This window comes from Callithrix jacchus, chromosome X, assembly GCF_049354715.1.
Source record: "Callithrix jacchus isolate 240 chromosome X, calJac240_pri, whole genome shotgun sequence".
Lineage (NCBI taxonomy): Eukaryota > Metazoa > Chordata > Mammalia > Primates > Cebidae > Callithrix > Callithrix jacchus.
The window spans coordinates 68,336,931-68,354,497 of record NC_133524.1 but is presented as its reverse complement, the minus strand read 5'-3'; the positions used below and the strand labels follow the sequence as shown (position 1 = coordinate 68,354,497).

General features: G+C 43.2%; 1 protein-coding gene across 1 annotated transcript; it reads left to right on the top strand.

The window, feature by feature from the left end:
• Window positions 1-2,861: 2,861 nt before the first annotated feature.
• SNX12 (sorting nexin 12) lies at window positions 2,862-12,759 on the top strand. The gene is made up of 4 exons (XM_035288137.3): window positions 2,862-3,135; window positions 8,889-8,984; window positions 9,860-9,984; window positions 10,890-12,759. Exons 1-4 carry the CDS (start codon window positions 2,971-2,973, stop codon window positions 10,990-10,992), a joined length of 489 nt encoding a protein of 162 aa, XP_035144028.1. The 5' UTR covers window positions 2,862-2,970; the 3' UTR covers window positions 10,993-12,759.
• The last annotated feature ends 4,808 nt before the right edge of the window (window positions 12,760-17,567 follow it).

Sequence of the window (17,567 nt, the reverse complement as noted above, 5' to 3'; positions counted from 1 at the left end):
AGGCTGGTCACGAATTCCTGATCTCAGGCAATCCTCACGCCTCGGCCCCCCAAAGTGCTGGGATTACAGGTGTGAGCCACCGCACCCGGCCCACAAGCTTTTCTTTCTGTGCCTGCCCTTTAATGTTTTTTCCCAAATGGAAATAGTTTTACTTTTTCTGATTAAAAAAGAAATGTAAGTTTACTGTTAAAAAAAAAAATCAGATCCTTTGGAAAATTATAAAAATATAAAATCCGGCCAGGCGCGGTGGCTCACGCTTGTAATCCCAGCACTTTGGGAGGCCAAGGCGGGTGGATCACGAGGTCAAGAGATCAAGACCATCCTGGTCAACATGGTGAAACCCCGTCTCTACTAAAAATACAAAAAATTAGCTGGGCACGGTGGCGTGTGCCTGTAATCCCAGCTACTCAGGAGGCTGAGGCAGGAGAATTGCTTGAACCCAGGAGGCAGAGGTTGCGGTGAGCCGAGATCATGCCATTGCACTCCAGCCTGGGTAACAAGAGCGAAACTCCATCTCAAAAATAAATAAATAAATAAATAAATAAATAAATAAAAAAATAAAATCCAACTGAAACCCCATCACACAGAGGTAACCATTGCTAACATTTTGGTGTACGTCTTTCCAGACTTTAAAAATTATTATTATATATATCATATACATTAATACAAGTGATATCATACTACAATATTTTTACCAGCTTTTTTCACTTTTTCATGGACAGCATTCTGTATCAACAAGCATAGAACATTATTTTAAATGAATAGACAGGGGAACTGTAAATTAGGCCATTTACACAAGAGAGTGAAATTTATGATGGAATTGACTAAGATAAAAAGCCTTGCAAAATATAAAATCCACTGCCCCTTTATAAGAGTTGTTATATAAACAAATTCACAAATTAGAAAAAAAATGACTATAAAAACATTGCAGAAAAGGAATAATTATTTGCTCTTAAAAACAAGATCCTTACACTGGTATCTTTATGTGATTATCTGATTATTTTCTGAGGATTAATTATTGGAAGTAAAATTTTTGGGTCAAAAATTTTGGTAAATAACATTAAAAATAAAAAAATACAAAGGCATTATACTTAAACACAGTTAATGAAAAACAACTCTCTGCCGTCTGTGACTCCTTTTCTCCAGTTCTGCTCTCCAGGGACAACCAGTATTACAAGTTTCTTCAAGTCAAAGTTTTTTTAAAAAAAATACATACTGCTAATCTATTTCCCAGAAAGATTGTACCGATTCACATTCCTACCAAAACTGCTTGCCCTCACCAACCTTTAAATCTTCTGTCCTTGCCTCTTCATGTTTTTCTTTCTACATAGTATGCTGATGACTCTCATATCTCTATCTCTCTAACCCTGACCTCGCCCTGGAGCTCCAGGCCGGTATTTCCAGCTACTTGCTGGACATCTCCACCTGGATGTTCTACAGACACTCCATATTTATCTAAACTGAATTCATTTTTTTTTTTTTTAAATAGAGATGGGATTTTACTACGTTGGCCAGGCTGGTTTTGAACTCCTGACCTCAAGTGATCCACCTGCTTCAGCCTCCCAAAATGCTGGGATTACAGGTGCTGAGTCAACGTGCCCGGCCTGCATATGCCATTTCTTATTCCAGAAATTACCTTTCCCCATTTCCACTATTTGTCCTTTATGTCTTTTCATGTTTTTAAACTCAGATGTTTCCTCCTCCAGGGGAGCCTCCCCTAATTTTTCCAATTTTACATTTCCTATGTGCTACTTTGAACATTTATTTATTTTGTATTTGTCAGATTATATTAGTTTTGTTTACTTGTCTCCCTTGCTAGACGGTTAACTCCTTGAGGGCAGGGACTCTCTTATTTAACTCCAGGACTTTAGTGTGTAGCATGGTGCTTGGCACGTAAGTAGTTGCTTAGTGGATATTGGTTAAATTGAATTAAATAACAATTGTGAAATTGTAGGGCCTTGTACTCTGTTGAAAGAATTTCAGGCATCAGTGATATGGGAAATATTTTTTGAGCAGAAGAAGCCAAGGGAAAGAAAGGTGGAGAAAGGATGACCTGAAATCACCACCCAGTCTACCCTTTATGTGGCTCATGTGTAAATCAGTAATATAAATATTAATATTTCTATATTCTCACATAAACATTTATTCTATCTCCATTGTGGGTTGCAGGCAACTTCAGAGCAGTGGCAAGTATGACGTTCTGCGAGTAGAAATAGAAGATATGCAATAAGTGCCCTCAATTTGCTGAGAAATGTAACATTGAGTACACCTGGAGTTAGCTTTTATGTGGCAACAAGTGAAGGAGTAAGATATGCCCAATTTTCCTGAAAAGTGCAAGAGAAATATCTTTCTTTACTCCATCCTAGTTGTTTGCTGCTTTCCTGGCACCATACGTAGTGCTGAGTGCTCCACTGCGTGTGGCAGGAACTGAAACAGTCAACGGCACAGGTGGCACAGCTACGTTATAGGTTCTCGGTACTATTGCTGGAACCCCACCCTCCAGAGACCACCCTTCTATTTTCGCGGAAAACGAGGACTTATTCAGGTCACGGGGCTTCGGCCTATCACTGTAGGATCCTCGCTCGAGGGGCAGTGCCCACTGTTAATACACGGTATGAGACAATTTCTTGGGTTGAGGAGCCGCGATTGGTAGAACCAGCCTGTGGTGCTAAGCGGGGTATTGGGTACTGCGTATTGGGAATGCAGGTTCCCGGGTGGCCACAAACATCACCCGGAAGCCTGAATACGGCCTCCCCTCTGCAGGGCGCGCAACAGTCAGTAAGGCCGCTATTCAGGGGGCAGGGCCCGGGCCGGAGCGGCGTGCGCGTGCGCGCGTGCGTGCGCGCGCGCCGCCGCCGCCTGTAGGTTGGCTGGTTATTTTGCAAGCGGGAGGGGTCGTGCGCGCTCCTGCCTCAGGCCTCTCTCTGTCTCCAACCCCCCTTCCCCGGTCCCAGGCTCTCCTTCGGAAAGATGTCGGACACGGCAGTCGCTGACACCCGGCGCCTTAACTCGAAGCCGCAGGACCTGACCGACGCTTACGGGCCGCCAAGTAACTTCCTGGAGATCGACATCTTTAATCCTCAGACGGTGGGCGTGGGCCGCGCGCGCTTCACCACCTATGAGGTTCGCATGCGGGTGAGTCACGGGGTAAGGGAGACTGCTGAGGGAGGACCGGGCGGCGCTCTCGGGAGGGGGCGAGGGAGGCCACCGCGGGGACGACTAACGGCGGGGAAGACGCCTGAGGGGTCATTTGGGGGTTAGTGCTTAATAGAGTTGGAAAGAGGTCTGCAGATTCAGTTGTGGCCGGAGGATGCAAAAAACTCCTGAGGGAGACACCGGACGGGGGTGCAGGAAAACTACCCATGAGGAAGTGAAGCATGGCTGGATAGGGTGGGGTGGATGGAAAAAGATTAGAGTGAGGAATTCAAGGAGATAGGAATCACGGCTATAGCAACAGAAGGAAGGGAGGGAGGATGGAAGAGGGCTGGGGGATGGAAAGCCAAGGGGATATATCGCTGAACTCCCTAACTAAACTAGGTTGTGGGAAGTCTGAAGAGGGAGGGCTGGAAGGCCGGCTGCTTCCTAATGAGGTCTTCCTGGGATGATGGAGTTAAGCAGAGCCTTGAATTAAAGGGAAGGTAGATTCCAGAAAAGGCAGACAGTGGGCTTGTGGGAGCAGAAATAAGAAAGGGAGTCTCCTTGAGACTGAGCGCTTCCCTAACTTGTGTCAGATTAGCATCTGAAGGAGAGAAATGTTTTATGCTTAAGTTTTCGAAGGTACTACATGCTGTCTCACCTTGAAACCTGGCCTTGCCCTGGGATTGGTGCCTTGTCAGTCACTGCTTTCATTCTATGTTGATCCTTCAGATTTGAAGTATCCAGAATGTTTATTTCAGTATTTATTGGCTCTCATTTAGGTACTTTGTATATGAATGGCTTTTTGCCCTTTCTGTCCTAGATTACCCTTTTGGATTCTGACCCTGGTCTGTAGTTACTTTAATACATGACATTTCAGAACTGCCCAGGTGTGGTTTCTTCCAGCCTGCATGACAGAGGACTTTACTCTCTAGTGCTTAGCCCATGATGCAAGGATGGAATGTGCAGATAGAGTACTTGGTTTGCAGGTTCTTTTGTCCACTTGAAGTGGCTATAGGCAAAACAGTTTGAGAATCATTTTCTATGATCTGAAGAGAAACCAGAATCATTTTCTAGTTTTCCTTATGTTTTCTTCTTAGATGAGAAGGCCAGAATATTCTCTATGGACAGCATCCTGCTCAAACTGCATTGAAGAACTAAAAGAGTGTATGTGCTTTTATTGTTGAATGAGTGAATTGAATGAGAAATTGTGGTCTCCTACGTGGACTTTGAAATCTTATTGAGAAATGGTGATTTCCAGATTCCAAGTTTGGCAAAGTCCAAACCGAAGAAAGAAAAATGAATAGCAAAACATGAGAAACACTAGTCTATGTAAGAACTATTTGTTATCATCTCTTTGGGGAAGAATGGAATTTAGGTCCTTCAGAATATGATAAAAGCAGGAAACAGTCAATGCTGGAGAACTTAGTTACTTGAGGGAGCCTGGGCATAACTAGTTCAGCATAAGGGCTCTCTGCTGTGGGGTTTTGGAGACATTCGATGCATTGCCTGAGAGTCTTAGGGATTCTGAATGAAATCGCTCTTTACTCCAGGTAGTCCTTTTTTTTTTTTTTTTTTTGAGATGGAGTCTCGTTCTGTTGCCCAGGCTGCAGTAGCAGTGGTGTGAACCTGGCTCACTGCAACCTCTGCCTCCTGGGCTCAAACAATTCTCCTGCCTCAACCTCCTGGGTAGCTCGGATTACAGGTACGTGCCACCGTGCCTGGCTAATTTTTGTATATTCAGTAGAGATGGGGTTTCACCATGTTGGTCAGGCTGGTCTTGAAATCCTGACCTCAAGTGATTCTCCTGCCTCAGCCTCCTGAGTAGCTGAGATTACAGGCAGGGTGCCACCACACCCAGCTAATTTTTTTTTTGAGACAGAGTTTTGCTCTTGTCGCCCAGGCTGGAGTACAGTGGTGTGATGTTGATTCGCTCTGCCTCCCAGGTTCAAGTGATTCTTCTGCCTCAGCCTCCCAAGTAGCTGGTATTATAGGCATGTGCCACCATGCCTGGCTAACTTGTATTTTTAGTAGAGACGGGTGTTGCCACATTGGCTAGGCTGGTCTGGAACTCCTGGCCTCAAGTGATCCGCTTGCCTCGGCCTCCCAAGGTTCTGGGATTACAGGCATCAGCCACCATATCTGGCCTAATTTTTGTATTTTTAAAAGAGACAGGGTTTCACCATGTTGGCCAGGCTGGTCTCAAACTCCTGTCCTCAGATGATCCACCCACCTCAGCCTCCCAAAGTGCTGGGATTACTGGCGTGAGCCACTGTGCCCAGCTTGTTAATTATTTGAGACAGGGTCTTGCTCTATTGCCCAGGCTGGAGTACAATGGCATGATAATGGCTCACTGCAGCCTTGACCTTCTGGGCTCAAGAGATCCTCCCACCTTAGTCTCCTGAGTAGCTGGGTCTAAAAGCACATCCCATCACACCTGGATTAAATTTTTTTTTTTTTGTGGAGACGAGGTTTTATAGAGACAGCCTGGGTTGTCCAGGCTGGTCTCAGGTGATCCTCCTCCCTTAGCCTCCTAAAGTGCTGATATTACAGGCATGAGCCACCATGCCTGGCCTCTTATTTCTTTTTTTTTCTTTGCGACAGAGTCTCACTGTATCACTCAGGCTGGAGTGCAGTAGCACAATTTCAGCTTACTGCAACCTCTGCCTCCTAGGTTCAAGTGATTCTCCTGCCTCAGCCCCCTGAATAGCTGGGATTGTAGGTGCACGCCATCATGCCTGGCTAATTTTTGTATTTTTAGTAGAGATGGGGTTTCACTGTGTTGGTCAGGCTGGTCTTGAACTCCTGGCCTCAGGTGATCCACCCACCTCAGGCTCCCAAAGTGTTGGGATTACAGGCGTGAGCCACTGTGCCTGGCCTTATTTATTATTTTTTCTTTTTTTGAGATGAAGTCTTGCTCTGTTGCCCAGGCTGGAGTGCAGTGGCATGATCTTGGCTCACTGCAGCCTCCGTCTCCTGGGTTCAAGCGATTCTCCTGCCTCACCCTCCTGAGTAGCTGGGATTACAGGCACCTGGCTAATTTTTGTATTTTTATTACAAAAAGTTTCACCATGTTAGCCAGGCTAGTCTTGAACTCCTGACCTCAAGTGATCCTCCTGCCTCAGCCTTCCAAAGTGCTGGGATTACAGGTGTGAGCCACTGCACCAGGCACTTATTTATTCTTTTAAATAAATAATGGTTTGGTAATATTACTTTACATGAATCTCACTCAATTTCAACCCATTGACGTTCCTTGGACCTTGACGATCCTGGATGGAGTTTAACTAATGTAAGTTGGCTAGTTATTTGGCTTCTGATGGCCTATTTCAGAACTGGATCCTGAAAAGACAATTTCTGGAGTCAAGGAGTAGTGGCGTCTGTGTGAAGCTCTAACAGAGCTTTTCCTGCCAAGAGGCAGTTATGGGGAAAGGAGATAACTAGTTTCTTTTATTATCCATCCTCTCACCTGAATTGACTGGCAGGAAATACGGTCAGTATTAATACATGTGGTTGGCCATTTCTATTTAGAACATGCAGACATCAGTGAAGATCAGGGCTTTCTCTCTCGGGATTCATGTTGCCACTAGAGCCTTGGGAATCTTCTCAGTGATTAAAATGTGGGAATGAGCTGATTTATATCAGGAAGCAAGCTAACTTTTGTAATGGCAATTTCTTCTGCATTTTCTAGATGAGGAGAGGATAAACAGACATATAGGGTCTCTTAATCAGTTGAGCATTTATTGAGTAACTTGCATATTCTGCATTTTAGAAGATGCAGAAATAGAAGTAGTCATAGTTTCTGATCTTAATGAGATTAGTTAGGCAGACAAAGCAAACATGATGCATGAAACGATAGTGTATCAGGCAATACTAAAGTATAAGTGTCTGAAGAGTTCAGAAAAGAGGAAGAACAATAAATCCGGTTGGTGTTATCAGGACATTTTCTTGTACGAAGTGAGAGTTGAGTGAGCACTGGTAGAATGGAGAGGATCTGGACAGGAAAAGCAGAGATAGGCATACCGTGGATGTGTTTATCTCTTTACAGGGAATTTAAATTCATTTTTAAAAGGAAAATGTAATATGTACACATAATAAATTCAAATTGTTCAGTGAAAAACATGACTATTCCACCTATTCCAGTTGTCTTGTCTTATTCTTGGAAGTCAATCACTATTACTAGTATCTTTTCTTTCTTTCTTTCTTTTTTTTTTTTTGAGACAGAGTGACAGAGTCTTGCTCTGTTGCCCAGGTTGGAGTGCAGTGGTGTGATCTCGGCTCACTGCAGTCTTTGCCTCCCTGCAATCTTTGCCTCCCAGGTTCAAGCAGTTCTTCTGCCTCAGCCTCCCAAGTAGCTGGGACCTCAGGCATGCGCCACCATGTCCAGCTCATTTTTGTATTTTTAGTAGAGACTGGGTTTCACCATGTTGGCCAGGATGGTCTCTATCTCTTGACTTTGTGATCTGTCCACCTCAGCCTCCGAAAGTGCTGGAATTACAGGTGTGAGCCACCATGCCCTTCCTACCAGTATCTTTTCATAGATAACTTTATTCATCAGTATAAATATATACATATATATCCCTTTTTAAAACACAGAGGCAAGCCATATATATATATATATATACTGTTCTATACCTTGATTTTACTACTTAATATCTTTCCATACTGGCCATAGAGATCTTTCATTTTTATTTTGAGATACAGAGTCTCTGTGCCAGATTACAGTAGCATAATCACAGTTTACCATAGCCTCAACCTCTTGGGTAGCTGGGAACACAGGAGAGCACTGCCACCACACTTGCCTTTTTTAATTTTTGTAGCGATGGAGTCTTGCTATGGTTGCCCAGGCTGGTCTCAAACTCCTGGGCTCAGGTGATCCTCCTGCCTCAGCTTCCCAAAGTGCTGGCATTACAGGTGTGAGCCACTGCACCTGGTTTTCACATTCTTTTCATAGCTATTTAATATTCTGCTATACAGGTATACCATAATTTGAGACGGAGTCTCACTATATCTCTCAGGCTGGAGTGCAGTGGCATGATCTCAGCTTACTGCAACCTCTGCCTCCTAGGTTTATGTGATTCTCCTGCCTCAGCCTCCAGAGTAGCTGGGATTGCAGGTGCATGCCATCACACCCCCAATTGTCTATTGATGAGCATTTATTGTTGTTATAAATGATAAAATGCAATGAAACTCTTCTTTTTTTTTGAGACAGAGTCTTGCTCTGTCTCCCAGTCTGGAGTGCAGTGGCGTGATCTCGGCTCACTGCAATCTCCGCCTCCTGGGTTCAAGTGATCCTTCTGCCTCAGCCTCCCAAGTCACTGAGATTACAGGTGTGCACTAACACACCTGGCTAATTTTTATATTTTTAGTAGAAATGGGGTTTTACCATGTTGGCCAGGCTGGTCTTGAACTCTTGACCTCAAGTGATCCACCGGCCTCAGCCTCCAAAAGTGCTGGGATTGTAGGCATGAGCCACCGAGCCTAGCCAAAACTCTTGTATATACATATTTACATATTACTGCAAGTCTACTTGTAGGATAAATTCTAAGCAGCAAGGGACTTCTGATCATCAGCTGTGATAAGGTTGGATATGGTAAGGGTTGATCTTTACCTGGTGGTGATTTGAAAGGGTTATAGGAGCATGATCCATAGGAGCTATTTCTTCATTGAGACCTGTCCAAGTCATTCAGACAGGTGGCTACCACAGGCTGAACATTACTTACCATCTTTCTTCTTTCATTTTTACTTCCATGTAGACGAACCTACCTATCTTCAAGCTGAAGGAGTCCTGTGTACGGCGGCGCTACAGTGACTTTGAATGGCTGAAAAATGAGCTGGAGCGAGATAGCAAGGTATGGCCTTGTTCTCTGTGTGGTATCTTTGGAGGAGGAGATCTGCATAGGCTGAGGGGGCATACAACCACAGTCTGTAAAATCTTGAAGGGAATGAAGAGGGTGAACACATTCTTATCCATCAAATCTCAGTATTTTAGATCTGGGGATACCTTTTGAAACCTGAAAGTGGTAAGTTCTGGCCGGGCATGGTGGCTCATGCCTGTAATCCCAGCACTTTGAGAGGCCGAGGTGGGTGGATCACCTGAAGTCAGGAGTTCAAGACCAGCCTGGCCAACATGGTGAAACCCCATCTCTACAAAAAATATGAAAAATTAGCTGGGCGTGGTGGCAGGCGCCTGTAATCCCAGCTACTTGGGAGGCTGAGGCATAAGAATTGCGTGAATCCGGGAGGTGGAGGTTGCAGCGAACCGAGATTATGCCACTGCAGTCCAGCCTAGGCGACAGAGGGAGACTCCATCTCAAAAGAAAAAAAAAAGTGGTAAGTTCAGGACAAATTTTTTTTTAAAGTATTACTTCACTTAGTCGCCAATAAGGTTGTACAACTTAATTCCTGTAGGTGCTAAAAATGGAAAGTCTAGTGTCAGGAAAATCCTAGCTAAATTATTGAATGGTAGTGGCTTGTTAAGTAAAGTGGTAATTATTTGGAGTATATTTCCTTTCTTTTGAGATGGTAAACCTGTCCTCCCACAGAAATGGATTAATTTTTGACCTGAGCCATTCTGACTGTTGGTGTGGTTTTAGTTCTTGCAAGTTGCTGGATGTGGGACAGGATGGACCCTATGCCTAATAAGAAATGAGGTACACAGTGCTTTACCATCTCATTCCCACTCTGTCTCTCTCTCATGTGGCTGGAATTTCGTGTTTGCCTGCAGATTGTAGTACCACCACTGCCTGGGAAAGCCTTGAAGCGGCAGCTGCCTTTCCGAGGAGATGAAGGGATCTTTGAAGAGTCTTTCATTGAAGAAAGGAGGCAGGGCCTCGAGCAGTTTATTAACAAGTAAGCCAAGTTTCTGGGGGCTCTACTTGCTACTTTTGCCATTGTAGTCTTTCTATATGTTTTGTTTACCTCACCTTTTGTTTTATGTTATATTTATTTGTTTATTTATTTATTTTTTGAGATGGAGTTTCGCTCTTGTTGCCTAGGCTGGAGTGCAATGGTGCGACCTCAGCTCACCACAACCTCTGCCTCCTGGGTTAAAGCAATTCTCCTTCCTCAGCCTCCCGAGTAGCTGGGATTACAAGCATGAGCCACCACACCAGGCTATTTATTTATTTTTTTTGAGACCGAGTCTTACTCTGTTGCCCAGGCTGGAGTGCAGTGATGCGATCTTGGCTCACTGCAACCTCTGCCTCCTGGGTTGAAGAGACTCTCCTACCTCAGCTTCCTGAGTAGCAGAGATTACAGGTGCCGGCCACCACTCCTGGCTAATTTTTATGTTTTCAGTAGGGACAGGGTTTCACCATGTTGGCCAGGCTGGTCTCGAACTCCTGACCTTAAGTGATTCACCTGCCTTGGCCTCCCAAAGTGCTGGGATTACAGGTGTGAGCCACTGCACCCAGCTCACCTTTTATAATGAGTACCGTGATGTGGTGCCAATTGTGTGGTGGGCTGACTGGAGAGTAAGACTCCATTTCTTTGAGTAGGATTCTGATCCTTTATGTCAGGGCTTGAGAAAGCACTGCATGATGGTTACATCTAGGGATTTCCCTGTCTTGCCTCTCTATCCCCTGTCCCCTCTACAATATTAGGGTTGAGGTGGTACCCTAATACCTTACTGTTGTCCTCCACTGGCTTGAACCTTGGGGCTGACCTTGCCCTTCCTGTCCTGTTCACATCCCGATCCCTCTGCTAATTTTCTCTTATTCTGAATACTACTGATAACCATCCTGGTTTCTTTGTAGAATTGCTGGGCACCCATTGGCTCAGAATGAACGCTGCCTACACATGTTCCTGCAGGAGGAGGCAATTGACAGGAACTACGTCCCGGGGAAGGTGCGCCAGTAGGAGCCCCTCTCACCACTTGCCCTCTACTTTCCTGCTGAAATGACATTGGTTTTTACACTAAGCCTTTTTCTGTCTTTGATCTGAGGTTGGCTGCCCGTCTCCTGGCCTGATAGACTGTCTGGCATTGTGCTCCTTGGTACCTGACTACACCATGTGGGTGGGCACTCTGCTGGGATCCTCTTCTCTGAGGAGAGGTGGGAAACGACAGGCAGATGCCCTTTGCTTGGGGGTTGGGGGTGGGTGGGTTGGGGGAATTAGACTGGAAGGCAATTTCTTGGGCATTTACCCATCCCAGAAGGCTAACTGGCGGGAGGGGGGGCGCTTGTGCTGGTGAGGCACTTGGATACATACTGATGCTGCAAGTCCAGGGGATTTTTCTTACTCTTAGGTTTAACCAAGAACACTGAGCAGGGAAAAACCCTGCCTTTCCTAACTGCATGAATTTTTTCTTTTTGGAAAGGTGGTAGAGACCCAGAAGCTCTCCCTGTTTTCTCTAGGCCTGCTCCCAGTTTTCTTAACAATTTTTTTTTTCTTTCTCTCTCCCTTGTTGCTTTCCATGGCAGTAATCCTCCTAGAGTCCAAGCAGTCTGTTGTATGGAGCAAGGTGTGTGGGTTTTCTGGGCCCATCTTTATGGCTGCTTCAGAGTCAGAAGAAAGCCATAGGGCAGTAGGGGAGCTTCTATTGCCTAGCCCTTCTCCCTTTGTGGCTCCCACTCTAGCTGCCTATTTTTGCTCACCAGCTGGTGAGTCAGTATGGGCCAGCAGTTCTTCCTCCCTAATCCCTTGCTACTTTATGGCTTAGCTTTGCAGGTTTGGTGGCTTGACAGGTGGGGCAACTCACCACTACCAGGTAACTCCCTGAAGGGTGGGAGTGGATTATCTTCTAGGCTCTTCCCAGCAGTAGGGAAGGGTATCACCACTGTCTTCCTTCCATTCTCCTTTTCCCCATCCCATTTGGTGCTGCCACAGGGCAGAAGCACACAAACCAACACAGTCTCTGACTTCTCCTAAGCACTTTGAGCTGTTGAATGGGGCTCAGGGGCAAGAGTTTTTGCTGCCCTCCCCAGCGTGGTCACAGGGTTATTGAACTGCCTGCACTTGTTTCTCATGCAACCCCAGCATTTTCCCCAGAAATTGAACTATGGATAGCAGCTTAGTATGGATTTTCTAAATCTTAACGTCTGAAGCAACTTCTTGAGGCTGGCAACTATCCTGGCTTCTGTCAGGGAGGGGGTGGTTTGTTTGCTGGGGCCCAATATCTGTCCCAAGTGGCGGTGTGAGAGCAAGTTAACTTTGGTGCCAGGTGAGAGGTGGGGGCTCTTTGCTTAGACTCCCTATCATGGAAGGATTGGAGTTTTCTCTACAGGGCCTTGGGGAAAAGGATTGCTGATTGTGACGTGACCCTGATCACAGTGATTAGGATTGTATTTTGACATAGGATTTGGAGCCCATCTAAGTGTTGAAGTTCCCTGAGACAGCTCTCCAGCTGCTGAGCCTGTGCCAGGGGCTAAGCAGCCCCTAAAAAGAGGCTCTGCTCCCTTTCCCACCTCGCCAATGTTGTTGCTGCCTTTTTGATTTGTGTCCTCTGTTAGAGACATTTTTTAAAATCGATTCCTTCTTTCATCGTGCACGAGTGCTGAGAGTCTGAGGCCCCATTTCTGCTGTGTATATATATCCTGACTCGGGGCTTTTATTCAGCAAACTGTTCATTCTTCTGTCAGACAATGTCATATTCAACTCTGTTCATATTAAACCACTGTGAAGCAAGTGTCTGTTTTCCTGCCTAAGTTGTAAATTTAGTATTTTTTAGTATCTAGGATGTGCTGGGTATTATGCAGAAATCATACAATGTGGCTGGTGTCCTGCGGTAATGTTTTGCATTTAAATTTTTTTTAAAAAGCAGAATCTTAACTGTCTGTAATGATATTTACCTATCCTTTTCACAACTCACAATTGATTTTGTCACAGAGGTAATGCATCTGCTTGCAGGAAGTAGCTGTAAGCTCCGTACCTGTGGTTCGAGTCATATTTAGCAGATTTGGTTTTTAAGCTTGTGGGTTTGTGCTAATTTGGGCAGAATATATTTATAATATATGTGTGTGTGTGTGTGTGTGTGTGTGTGTGTGTGTGTGTGTGCATATGTAATATGTGTACATAAACACACATGCATGTGCTTATCCTCTGACACACCCACACAACACCAACAAACATGATTTCTTCTATAGTCTTTTTACCTCAATTGACACTGTTTCTTTTTTTCCAAATAAAATTTGATACAGGCAGAAAGGTGGGTGAACTCTCAAAACTTTTGGTGGGTGGATATTCGTCTGACCAATGAGCTCTGAAATGGTTTCCCTACGCAGGGTGGGTTTTGGCAAGGGCTGGAATTAGGGGAGGTAGCAGTCTTGTGATTTAGAAAATCAAAACTAGTTTTAACGTAGTTCGACATGGAAAGAAGATGTATAAAGTAATGTGTTCAGAACATTAGCAAATTAAAGCTGGATGTGGTTGGCTCATGCCTGTAATCCCAGCACTTTGGGAGGCTGAGGCAGAAGGATTGCTTGAGCCCAGGAGTTTGAGACCACCCTGAGCAACAGAGTGGGACACTGTCTCTACAAAAAATTGCCAAAACAAAACAACAACAAAAAAGAAAAATTAATGTTATTTAGCAGTATTTGGTTCAAAGTAGAAGAGTAGGGGCTGTGAGGAAGTTGTTTTTGGTAGTTCATTAATGAGATGACTAAAAATGTCTTAGAAGATAGCGAAGAACAGGTATTTCTGTGAAATAAAGGAAAGGACAGATAAAGAGAGATGCATCCTTCCTAGGCATCAGTGTTAGAGAATGAACTGCAGAATAACTAGAAAAAGCAGCTATAAAATAAAATGTTAACAAAAATTTGGACAGATGACAGTTAATAAGTGCTGTTAGTCTTCTGTGTGTCTGGTACTATGCTAACACCTGGGCTGGGAGTAGGGTGGAGTGGTTGTGGTACAAGTAAAATATGATATTACATTCTCTTTCTTTGTAGACCTTAAGAGCTCTTTTGAAGAGATGTCTAGCTGGGCGTGCTGGCCCATGCCTGTAATCCCAGCACTTTGGGAGGCTGAGGTAGGAGGATTGCTTGAGCGTAGGAGTTTGAGACCAGCCTGGGCAACTGAGTGAGATCTCATCTCTACAAAAAAAAAAATTGAAAAACTAGCCAGGTATGGTGGCACATGCCAGTAGCCCCAGCTACTTGGGAGGCTGGAGCAGGAGGATTGCTTGAGCCCAGAAGGTTGAGGAGTGAGCCATGATGGTACTACTGTACTCCAGCCTCAAAACAAAATGAAGAGATGTCTATATAAGACAGGAAAATGCTAGAGACAAAGTAAGAGGTTCAGGCACATCTGGCTAGTTGTCCAGTCTTTTTTTAAAAAAATATCAGGCTAGGTAAATCTCTCTTGGATGTCAAATTGGCCATTTTGGCACAGTAACTGAGTCAGGCAAGAACCCTAAATCCAAGCCCTCTTACCCATTAACACTGAGGAAAAGCATACTTTTCTTTGATAAGGAATTCAAGTTTACACAGGTATCTGCATGTTTACTGCTAATTAATCACCTTTATCTATAGTGCAGAAAGGCCTTAACCTTATGTTGGAACCTGGGGGACAGAGGCTAACGAAAAATTTTGAACATAGCTAGACCCAAAAGAAGTCTTAAATCTTCACATTCCAAAGATGCCTTATCTACCCTTTGACCCATTTGAGACAAGGAATTAAGCCGGTAAAGGTGGGAGGGGTAGATAACATTCAGGCTTCTCTGGATGAGACACTTCTGTGTTGAGATATATGCTATAATAATTTAAGTAAAATTATTTTCTTCTGTGGAAATGTAGAACAGCTGTTTGCTGAAATGGATATTTCTTCATATCCTTGAAAACTGTTGAATCATCCTTAGTATTCTCTTCTTAGATATAATAAGTTCTAATTTTTCCTTACTTGGCTCATTTTTAACCCTTTTATCTTTTTATTATTCTGAAATCTCTCTAAGGCCCTCACATGTCAGGTAGTAGAGTCTTAAATTGGACAACACTTTAATTACAGCCTGACGGTTAGGTAGTTGTTATTTCATTTATATATCTTAGTATTTGAGTTTACTTTTAAAATATAAACTCTTTGTGACGAATTTAGCATGTGGTTCTCTGCCACTCCCTTCCTGACTACCCACCACCCATCATTCTTGTCTTCTTTTTTTACCTTGCTTGTACAAAAACCAGTTGTTGTCTATTTTATTCTCTCCATACCCTGTCTCTCTGTCTATGCATTTAAAAACAGAGAACTCATTCTTTATAAAACAGACAAACCCGGGATAATTGCCAACGTCACAAAATAATTCTTTAAATCACTGCAGGGTTCCTTTAAATAGGTGTTTCCTATGGTGGTTTTAAGTGTTTTTATATAGGTCATCAACTACTTGATATAAAGTAAATGAAGGTAAAGGGTTAAGAGGCAGTGCCAGTTGAAGAACAATTAGAAATTAGGATAAAACAGTAGTTCTTAGGTAAACAGTAAAATACAGTTAGATTCACAGAGCATTTGATGTATGTATATATACATGTACATATACATATATATTTTGAGATTGAGTCTTGCTCTGTTGTCCAGGCTGGAGTGTACTGGTGTGATCTCAGCTTACTGCAATCTCTGCCTCCCAGGTTCAAGCAATTCTCCTGCCTCAGCTTCCCAGGTAGCTGGGACTATAGGCGTGGCACCACCACACCCACTTAATTTTTATATTTTAGTAGAGACGGGGTTTCACCATGTTAACCAGGCTGGTCTTGAACTCCTGAGCTCAAGTGATCCACCTCAGCCTCCCAAAGTGCTGGATTACAGGCGTAAGCCACTGCACCTGGCTTGATTTATGTATTACTTTTCAAGAGATTGTTATACCATAATGTTTTTTTGTTTAGATACAGTGAACTTCTCATTATCTGTACTAATGGAGGCATATATATTTTAATTTTGTTTATGCATTTTATAAAATTTAAATAAAGGTATGTCTAATCATAAAATTTAAAAATATTTCATGATATATCATCAGACTGAAGACTCAGGAAGATCTGAAAAGAAACAGAGAGTACCAGGTCTGGAATAGAAACCTGACTTCTACAGTTGACTATGTAGGTATAGGACCTTAGTTGAATTGCTTTACCATTTTGGGCCTGTTTTCTGAAGGGATTTTGACTAAATGAGGGATTTTAACTAAATGATCTCTGAGGTATCTTACATTTCTAACTTTTTGTGATTTCCCATCCTAGCCAAGGAATTGAGTAAACATTGGAGATGATGCCACCAATAAGGTGAAAGCACAATTTTTCCTGCATATGATGGAGTTTGCTATAGTGTAGTTAGTTTTCTCTTCCAGAAATGAACGATTCTTCACTTATCCTGATTAGATTTTCTTTGCTTACATCCTGTTGTATCAAGTCATGAGTATACTCCCATTGAAACTCAGAGTTGATTTGGTTTACAGTTGTCCTAATTGTATCCTAGGTCTTCTAGCTGAAATTTTAAAATGAAGTCGTCACCCCTTGGAGTTATTTATTTATTTATTGAGACGGAGTCTTGCTCTGTCACCCAGGCTGGAGTGCAGTGGCGCAATCTCAGCTCACTGCAACCTCCACCTCCCAGGTTCAAGTGATTCTCTTGCCTCAGCCTCCTTAGTAGCTGTGACTACAGGCACGCACCACCATGCCCTGCTAATTTTTGTATTTTTAGTAGAGATGGTGTTTCACCCTATTGGCCAGTCTGGTCTCTTAATTCCTGACCTCGTAATTCACCTGCCTTGGCCTCCCAAAGTGCTGAGATTACAGGCATGAGCCACTGCATGCAGCCCCCATGGAGTTATTTTTATTTAAAACACATACATTATAACTTTACTGATCTGATTACAAAAGTGCCTATTTTGTTAAAATGTTTTATTGTAGTGATAAAAATTCAAAAATTATTAATGTTGACAATATTCAAACAAAACATAAATGTGTAAAGTAAAAAGTGAAAGATTTTTCCTTAGTCTGTCTCACCACTCCCATTTTCCAAGAATAACTTAATTTGGTGTGTGTCTTCCCAGATGTTCTGTTTGTGTTTATATATTAATATACACATATATACGTATATGAATACCCACACATTTGTATATAGGGCTTTTTTTAAAAAAACAATGGGATATTATATGTACTGTTTTGCAACTTTTTTTTCACTTTGCATTGTATTCTGACTTCCTCTTGCATTAATACATGGAAATTTACCTCATTTAAAAAAATGGCTGCATAACATTTCATGGTATGGTTGTATCACAATTTAATGGTTCACCTATTGATGCAAATTTGTTTCCATTCACTACTATAAATAATGCTACATATAACCTTGCTCCAGTGTATAAATATTTCTGTAGGATAGATTTTGAGAGAAGGAATTGCTTGGTCAAAATGTGTGTGCCTTTTACTGTGTGTATGTGTGTGCATGTGTGTGTGTAGAGACGGGGGAGGCGTTAGTCTCACTTTATTGCCCAAGTTGGTCTTGAACTCCTGGCTTCA